Source organism: Quercus lobata, chromosome 2, assembly GCF_001633185.2.
Source record: "Quercus lobata isolate SW786 chromosome 2, ValleyOak3.0 Primary Assembly, whole genome shotgun sequence".
Lineage (NCBI taxonomy): Eukaryota > Viridiplantae > Streptophyta > Magnoliopsida > Fagales > Fagaceae > Quercus > Quercus lobata.
The window spans coordinates 88,879,052-88,889,247 of record NC_044905.1 but is presented as its reverse complement, the minus strand read 5'-3'; the positions used below and the strand labels follow the sequence as shown (position 1 = coordinate 88,889,247).

Genomic DNA, 10,196 nt, shown 5'->3' with positions numbered 1-10,196 from the left:
TAAATGCACCAGCCAGCGTCCTGACCATGTTAATGAGAAAAGACGCCTGGGTAGGGCGACTTCGATCATCGCAACTAACAGAAAGCAAGGAGGGACAGCTAATGGGACGGGTACAGAAGTAGGCACCTGCCTAACCAACAAGTGGAGGGCTAAGATCAACCAAGAAGGGCTATATAATGTAAAGGTTAATGCACCACAAAAGGGGCTGGGAAAAATGGCCAAAAACCAGAGCCTTCCAGCCCGCCTCCAGGAGAAAGACTCCTAGGGCGAACGCGATTTAATTATGTATAACCACCACGGAAAACCACCGTCTTGTGACTGAGGCCTAGCCTTTCAAACCCACGCTCTACAAATGATATTGTTTGGGCATTTTTACGTGCGAAACCAACACTATTACGGGTCGTTACAAATCGTGTCCTTACAATTGGCGCCGTCTGTGGGAAAGGCTTGTGTGTTGGCATAGGCGGTAGGTCGAGATAGCTCCCTTGTCATTTCTAACAGCCGGTTGTAGTGTTCTAGCATAAAATTCCACTAGGGGCTATGTTTCTTTACTAGGGGCTACACTTCATAGCGTCAGCCACACGGATGGTTCTAGGGGCTTGGCTGAGGAGCTAATTCCCCTAAAACCAAGGTCTCATGCCGTAGTCGAGGGGTTAATTCCCCCAACTACTTATCAAAATCAAGTTTTGGACAGAACCAAGGTATTGCATGGTCCTCGGACTCAAACCTATGGGGAAACCAACTACTTATTAATATCTATCGAGTTTTGGACAGAACCAAGGTATTGCATGGTCCTCGGACTCAAACCTATGGGGAAACCAACTACTTTAAAGTCTTACAAAAATCAAGTTTTGGACAGAACCAAGGTATTGCATGGTCCTCAGACTCAAACCTATGGGGAAACCAACTACTTATCAATATCTATCGAGTTTTGGACAGAACCAAGGAATTGCTTGGTCCTCGAACTCAAACCTATGGGGAAACCAACTACTTATCAAAATCAAGTTTTGGATAGAACTAAGGTATTGCATGGTCCTCGGACTCAAACCTATGGGGAAACCAACTACTTATCAATATTTATCGAGTTTTGGACAGAACTAAGGTATTGCATGGTCTTCGGACTCAAACCTATGGGGAAACCAACTACTTAAAAGTCTTACAAAAATCAAGTTTTAGACAGAACCAAGGTATTGCATGGTCCTCGGACTCAAACCTATGGGGAAACCAACTACTTATCAATATCTATCGAGTTTTGGACAGAATCAAGGTATTGCATGGTCCTCGGACTCAAACCTGTAGGGAAACCAACTACTTAAAAGTCTTACAAAAATCAAGTTTTGGACAGAACCAAGGTATTGCATGGTCCTCGGACTCAAACCTATGGGGAAACCAACTACTTATCAATATCTATCTAGTTTTGGACAGAACCAAGGTATTGCATGGTCCTCGGACTCAAACTTATGGGGAAACCAACTACTTATCAATATCTATCGAGTTTTGGACAGAACCAAGGTATTGCATGGTCCTCGGACTCAAACTTATGGGGAAGCCAACTACTTTAAAGAAACCTGGATACTAAGCAGGACCTAGCAACTACACGTGACATCTCGAATGATGCTTATGTCTCCATTGAATGAAGGTTAGAAATGAGTTCAAGGCTCTGCAAGTGTAGGTAAGCTAACGTTCTGAAACATGATTCTAAATTTATCGCATGCATAACTATTCATACGTGTTAAGGTAATTAGTTCAAAATTCATAAACAATATTAAGTATCGACAAAGGCAACTAACAAGTAACCAAAGGAAAAAAGGAAGAAAAGGATTCCATACATACATGTTCAACAGGTTCAAACTACTAATAGATTACAAAATTTTCAAAATGGAAAAGAAACAAATTAATCGTTAAACTAAAAACAAGTACGAAGCCTAGCTAGGGTTTCTACTTCTTTAATTTTGCGTCGGCCACGTCCTGGGAAGGCAGAACGGGATCAGCTTCGACGCCCTGGAGGATAGTCCCTTCTGGGGAAGGGTGAACAGGGTCAGTGTCGGTACTCTTGGGGACCATGGCAAGGGGAATTGCCTGTAGGGGCTGGGCAAGTATAGCTGGCTACTCAGCATTAGGCATTTGAGTGCCAACCACGGGCTCAGCAACCTCTTTGGGTACCTCGGGATCCATACGTTGAGATGTTTCTATCACATCCTGAAGTTCTCCCTCTTTGAGCGTCTCGCCAAGAGAGGCGCCGACCTGTACAGTTTCCGATTGAGTGACCCCTTCCACGGGTTGGTCGCTCACAGCCACGGAGTTGGTTGAGGTGGCCTCATGGATGGCTGTAGGGTAGAATATGTTCTCCGCTTTCCATAAGTCGGATGAAGCATTCACCCCAGCTCGCTTCAAGGCCTCTTCCCAAACCTGGGAGCAGTAAAGCCTGCATACTCCAGGAATCTGGGCTTTAAGGATGGCTTAGGTTTCAGCTACCCCCGCATTATAACCATCATCCTCGGCCGTTTCCTTGGCAGCCTCAGCCTCGTTTTGGGCAAACTCGGCCTCCTGCTTGGCCCTTATGGCTTCGTCACGGGCATACTCCGCCACACCTTTGTCATGCTCTGCCTTGGCCAGTCTTTTATTTCAGTCATCGATCAGCTCCTTGGCTATTCGCAACTGATCCTCGGCTTCTAGCAGGCATTTTGTTTGATCCTCGACCTGTTTTTGAGCGCTAGCTAAACCCGCCGAGGCGTTATCCCTTTCTCGGATAGCGTTTGTTAGTGCAGTCTTAGCCTTGGCAAGGTCCTCCTCAGAAGCTTGGAGAGTCTACGCGGCCACTAAGCGCTTGGAGCGTTCATTCTTGGCCGCCTTACTCTTATTGTTCACCTCTTCCTCCATCCTATAGGTGGCCTGGAGAGCCTGCCAAGGGAGATAAATACATTGTGAATGACAAACCGGGAGTGAGAGTTAATAAAGTTTTAGGTTTCAAGAGCCTTACCATGCCTAGGTACCGCTTCGTGCTGAGGAAGACCTCCTGCATCCTCATTTTCTTCAACCCATCCATGTCGGTGGGAAGTAGCATGGTTCTCCCTAGTGCGTCTGCCACGTAACCACCCTCGCCATCTCCAAGGTCCCTTATGGACGCGGTTTCCAGCAGTGGACCCCCATGAAGCATTGGGGCGAGAAGTCAGGCGCTTGGCGAGAATTGGGCCTCGATACCCTTTCCCTTGCCCTGGGAAGGTTGTACTTCAGTCTCCTTACCCTTGCTTTGGGGCCCAATTTTTAATTGCTTCACACGTGGGGCTTCATCCCTCTCCTTAGAAGGTTGGGACTTTCCCCTATCCACGGCTTCCTTACCCTTGGGACTCCTTTTCCTCTTTGAATCAGTGCTCTCCGACCGAGGAGGCAGAGCTAGTGGGAGAGAAGCAGGAAGTTTGGGACGAGGGGATTGTGGCTGTGACTTGGAGGAGGATGATCTAGTCTGGATAGCCTGGGGCGGAGGTGGTGGGGAAGGAGCATTGGGTTGTGGCGTTCCCTGCACACCCTTCCCTGGTTGACCCTCGAGGAGTTCGAGTAGGGTGGTCGGGGGCTTTCTCTTGAGTCCCATCTTGGCCTGAGAAGATGTGTCTGCTGATGACAATTCCCCCTCGGACAAGGCTGGGTCACCTATATCACCAGGAGGATCCTCGGATTGGTTGGCTAGGTCAAACACCCCAAACCCTTCCTCGGGCTGATCTAACTCGCCTTCGTCCTCCGCTATTTGATGAGACGAGGAGGGGCCCACCAATGGGATGCTCCCTGGGACAGATGGTATTTCGGAGATTAGAAATCCTATCTCGACCACGGTAATTTTTGGAAGACGAGGGCGGCTCTTGCTGATCACGTGCCTAAGGTCGGCGAATGACTTCTGAACGGGAGCGTACCCTAATTTTTTGTGAGCGGCTCGGACTTGACCATCTCCGTCATTTACGAAAACTGTCGCTTGTAGAACGGTCTCCAAGTCCACCCGGTTGACTAAATGAAAATACCATTGATAAGCGTGTGGATCTACAAAAAGAAAAACATATACGCATGGTTAGTTACCGAACCACCTCAGATTAGAATGGCGCAAAGGGTCAGCGCCCTTCCATTCCTTATACCCCACCTGATTTTCCTTCTACTATGGGGCACGGATTGCCATCATGCCATTCACCGGAGACGATAAGGAAATCCTTGTTTAACCCCTTGTTGGAATCAGGGAGGCATTGAATTAGTCGAACCCTTTCATCTCTCGTCTTCATGTAGTAGGATTTCTCCTTCAAATTTTGGAGATTATAACACTAATTCACGTCATGGTGGGTCAGTCTTAACCCCATCTTTTCGTTTAAAGCATCCACGCAACCCAGAATCCTAAATATGTTGTCAGTGCACTGGGTGGGGGCTAATCGGAAGTGCCTGAGGTAATCCCTCGTTACCGGCCCCATAGGGATTCTCATACCCCCCTCTACAAAGGCGAGGACGGGAATTACTACCTCGTCCGTTTCCCTCTTATAGTGCCACTCCCCCATCTTACAATGCCTCAAACTCACGTTGGGAGGAATTCTGTAATCGGCGATGAACTTATTCATCGCCTCTTCAGTATCGACTAATTTCCTCAGTCTCGATTTGGCCATCTCTATGATTTACGAAACAGACTCAACCAGCAACGGGAGAAGAAAGGGAACCAGAGAAATATAAACTCAGAAAAGAAAAAATATGAGTTAATGGAGGTAGGGAACTTACATAAAAGAGGAAAGATGCTTCGGACAGGCTTTTTGTGCTGGAGATAGACTTGAGTTTGGACGAAAGTTCAGATGAACCCAGGGTATACGCGCTAGAACTCTTAAGTGCAAAACTGAAGAGGCAGATCCGTTCCAAAAAAATCTTTTATACTTTCTAGGGTAACTGCACAAATTTTCCCGCCCATAAAGACCAAGGGATCACCACCGTTCGATCTTCATCATGCCGTAGAACGTGGGAAACACAAAACCGCCCGTATTTAATGAAGCCACGTTTCGCCTTCCAAGGGCTCTAGGAACGTGTCTCGGGCAGATGAAAAGTCTCGGGAACCGATAGGTGACAAGGATTGACAAGCATTGACAGATGTCTGATGTCATCAAAACCCTCCTATCTGCCCGAGGAGTCGGATAGCAGGATTTTGAGGGGCTATTGTGGGGCTGGGGAACTTATAATCCGGCCCACGTTCTATTAGGGCTCAGGGCCCATGCCGAGGAGGGTGTGTGTCGAGGACGAATGAAGAAAGGCCGAGGTGTCAAGGGGAACACCTGAGGACAACCCTATCCTCGGTACTCCAGGACTTCAAGGGGAAGGGCAACGTCTCGATGAAGGTTATCCTCAAACAACCTCCTGAAGGGGATGCGAGTAGAATGGGGCCCACGTGGAGGTACGATGCAAAATTGGTTCAAGGTAAACACGTCCCCTCCGCATTAAATGCACCAGCCAGCGTCCTGACCATGTTAATGAGAAAAGACGCCTGGGCAGGGCGATTTCGATCATCGCAACTAACAGAAAGCAAGGAGGGACAGCTGATGGGACGGGTACAGAAGTAGGCACCTGCCTGACCAACAAGTGGAGGGCTAAGATCAACCAAGAAGGGTTATATAATGTAAAAGTTAATGCACCACAAAAGGGGCTAGGAAAAATGGCCAAAAACCAAAACCTCCCAGCCCGCCTCCAGGAGAAAGACTCCTAGGGCGAACGCAATTTAATTATGTATGACTACCACGGAAAACCACCGTCTTGTGACTGAGGCCTAGCCTTTCAAACCCACGCTCTACAAATGATATTGTTTGGGCCTTTTTACGTGCGAACCCAACACTGTTACAGGTCGTTACAAATCGTGTCCTTACACCTGCTTACACCAAAAATCAATTGATGTCTTAGTTTAATTAATAAAAGAAATTTTCATAGAGTGGGAACCATAGTTTGAAATTCTATCTATCTAAAATAAATAAATAAATAAATAAAACCCAAATTCTTTCTTTTAAAATTGTTGAAAGTATCATGAAATCAAGAGCCCCTTGATAAATTTAAATCCATATAGACACAAATATATGCTATGTATTGTGTCCGTTTATATACAAACGTATGATATATAGAATATGGTCATCTTAATTTAGCTACTATATAACATGTAAAATTATTGAATACTAGATTAAAACTAAGATTTATTTGGTTAGGTTCCTTGGGGGAATCAACTACTTACAACCTAATTAGCTTGTAAATTAATCTAGCTAATTTTCTCAGGTTCTCTCCTTTGAAGTCCCGTTTTTTCTCTGTTACAGCTAATCAAACCCAGCTTATTTTTATATAAGCAAAATAAGCTCTATCTAGTGGGTTTCAATTAGCTTAATTAGTAAAATCTCTTAATATAGAAAAAAGAAATTTAGGGTTCGAACTCCACCTACATAAATAACCAATTGGTGTCTTACCCTAATGATAATGAACAATCATCATAAAGCGTAGACCATAAATTTAAATTCTCTCTCTCTCTCTCTCTCTCTCTCTCTCTCTCTCTCTCTCTCTCTCTCTCACACACACACACACACACACACACACACAAGATTAGGTTCAAATAATTTTAAGTAATGTTACACTATTCAATAACTTGGTATTGAATTTATATTTTGAAAAACACACTATTGGATTACATGTTCCATATGTTTTTAACATGCATGCCAATTTACCTACCAATCGGATATTATTTATCATTCGATCCATACACTCATCTTTTATTTATTATTTTAAACTACAAAAACTTGAATTTAAACAATTGGTTGATGACATGGCTATTGATGTTTGATCATCTTGAAATTTTATAAATATAGAAAATATATGAAGATGATGTAATCAAATTGTGGATTTGTAAAATTTCACATTCAATTAAAAAAATATTAAGTGGTGTAATATTACTTAAAGTTACACAATGTGTAATATAATAAGATTTATAACATAGCTTTTTTGTCAATATTATACCAATTAATAAAATTTTATTGAATTAAAATTTTGAAAATCCCACATGTGGTGGTCTTGCACACAAAGATCAATGATGCAGTATCACGGGCGAGTAGTATTTGTCAACACTAGGAAGTAGCAATTCTTGGTTGGGATTGCACCAATGGTGGTTTTGTGTGTTGGGTTATAAATTGACCACAGTTGATTAACCAATTACCCAAGTTGATTAATTAGCCCAAATTACATGCAAATTCAATTATGACACAATCAAATTATCAAACTAAATAGTGTTACAAAAGACGATTTGTTCACGATGAGGAAAACCCTCATATGCAAAATCCCTTAGTATAAATTTTAAGTTACCACTCCCGAAGAATTCACAAACAAGAAGAGGGGGTACAAGTATAAGGAATCTTACCCTATCTTGAAGTACCTACCTACAGTAGAACCTACTAATCTTTAAGGAGGCTTAACTTCAATCTCCAATTGGACAACTTCTTGTAATAGACTTCTCCTTTGCACGGATCTCCTATCCGTGACTAACTCCACAACTCTTTTGATTGTTGTAGCTTTGCAAAGCTCTTCAATCCACACTTAGATAAACTGGTAGTAGCTTGGTACAAAACCCTAGGCACATAAATGTCACAACAACTCCCTATTATGCATGTGTCTCTATGTCCCTATGATGACAGCTATAAACTGTGTATTTTTTTTGCTCGGGAACCCTAGTGCACAAATCTATAGAAGGCCAAGTAATTATGGGCTATGTTAGGTTCTAAAGATTTAGGTTTAAATGTTTAGAATTATATTTTCATTGTGTTGGCAAACCGAGAACAAAACATGTGTAGTCTAGATGTTAGGCAATGCTTAAAAGTGTTGGTTTCAAGGTTTAAGTCTAGTTGACTACAGAAAAAGGAAGTGAGTTTCTACCTTACTTGACCAATCGAGAAATTAGGCTCGACCGATTGAAAATCGCGGGCACAAAAATTCTGCAAATTTTTAAATCAGGCCCAAGCCCACAAAAACGTTTAGGGATTCATTCCAACTTCTCCACATATAAAAGAGAAACCCTAACTATGTTTTTCAAACTTTTGGAAGACTTGTGTGTTACTCTTTGTGAGATCTGTGAAGTTTTGTACCTTCGAACTACACAAAAATCTACCGAAGCAAGATCTACAATCAAGCATTGGTAGAACATAGTTGCTGCATCAAGATCATTACTAATGGTGATCTGAAACCTTTGAGTGGGATCTCAAAGTCACAAGTAAGGGTGCTTGTATTGGTGTAAATCTGAGAAGAAAATGAGTCCATGAATTCAGAGCTTGCACGTGGTCGTATCAATAAGTTACTACAAGAGGTAGCAATAGATTTAAGGTTAAATCTGATTGTAAAAATTTCAATTCTCTTATAGTGGATTTACTTTACCTTGAGGATAGCTAAGTCAAATCTTTCCCAGGTTTTTACCTTGAAACAATTCGTTTCATCAGTTTTCCTAGGTCATCATATCATGGTGTTATTTATTTTTCCACTTTTATGCATGATATGATATATGCTTGTTTAACCTAGATCTTAATAATAAACCTAATAATCAACTTGGTTAATTAATTAGGTTAAAAAATCTAGTTTTAGGGGTCTAAACGAACAAACAAGTGGTATCAAAGTGGGTTAGCTCTTGTTTATAGAGTTTTTAACCTAGAGTTGATCCTTGATCCCAACTGTCATGGATTCTTTAACTAGTTTCTTGAAAGCAACTAGAATGAGAATTAAGTCCATTTCCTCTTGGACTATATGGCATTTTAAATGTGCTAATCCTATCCTTGAATATTTACGTATAACTACTTCCTTCAATAATTATGTTTGTTATATTGCTTTAACTGCCTTAAAGGCACAGGATACTTGTCTTTGGTATTTGGGTAGTGGTTGTTCCAAGCATATGACAGGTAATAAAGCCTTGTTCAAGACTCTTTTTGAACGAAAGATTGGTACTGTCACCTTTGGAGATGGAAGCAAGTCAATCATCCGAGTTATTGGAACAATAGACATTCCAGGGCTGCCCGTGTTTGAAGATGTGTGGGTCATGGCAAACCTGCTGAGTATCAGTCAAATCTATGACAATGGGCTGAATGTGTTGTTCACTAAGTATGAATGTGAGATACTTGATGATGGAGGTAACTGCATATGTGTCGAAATAAGAATAGCTGATAATTGTTACAGTATAACACTAACCCTAAATCATAAGTGTTATAGTGTAAAAATTAATCAAGTGGATTTGTGGCATCAACGGCTAAGACATGCTAGTAAAAAAAAAAAAAAAAAAAAAAAAAAAAAAAAAAAAAAAACCTCCAAGTGTGAGGCAGTTCTCAGGCTACCAAAGTTTTAAAAGATAGAGAAAAGTATTTATGGACCATGTCAGTTTGGTAAACAAGTGAAAGCTAGGCATCCATCAATCAGTGAAGTTCAGACATTAAGACCCTTGGAGTTACTACATATAGATCTTATGGGTCCTGCCAGAGTTCAAAGCTTAGGTGGAATGAAGTACATCCTTGTTGTGGTGGATGATTTTACAAGATATACTTGGGTGGTTCTTCTGAAAGATAAGTCTAAAGTTGCTAACAAGATGATTCATCTGTGCAAGAAGTTGCAAGAAGAGAAGAATATTCTGATTGCTTGGATTAGAAGTGATCATGAAAGAGAGTTTGAGAACTCTAAACTCATATCTTTTTGCAATGATCAAGGAACAAAGTAAGAATTCTCTGCACCCAAGACACCTCAGCAAAATGGGGTTGTGGAAAGAAAGAATAGAGAAATTCAAGAGATGGCTAGGGTCATGCTGAATAACAAAAGCATGCCAAAATCTTTCTGGGGAGAAGCTGTAAACACTACATGTCATACCTTGAATAGAGTGTACTTTCATCCCGATACTAAAAAGACCCCATATGAACTCTGGAGAGGGAAGAAACCGATGGTGAAATATTTCAAAGTGTTTGGCAGTAACTGTTACATTCTTCGAGTCCGAGAGAATTTGGAAAAATTTGATGCGAAAAGTGATAAAGGTTTCTTTCTTGGATATTCTACATCAAGCAGAGCATACAGGGTATACAATCTCAGAACTAAAACTATGATGGAATCTACTAATGTGGAGATAAATGATGAACAATATCCTGAAACTCATGCTGAAGAGGCTCGAAGTGTTTAAGGGAGATCTAGAGAGGATGAAGATA

General features: G+C 41.8%; 1 protein-coding gene across 1 annotated transcript; it reads right to left on the bottom strand.

Annotated features, from left to right (window-relative positions):
- Positions 1-3,169: 3,169 nt before the first annotated feature.
- LOC115973714 (pistil-specific extensin-like protein) lies at positions 3,170-3,589 on the bottom strand. Its single transcript, XM_031093978.1, has one exon. The coding sequence runs from the start codon at positions 3,587-3,589 to the stop codon at positions 3,170-3,172; it is 420 nt and encodes a 139-aa protein (XP_030949838.1).
- Positions 3,590-10,196: the final 6,607 nt, after the last annotated feature.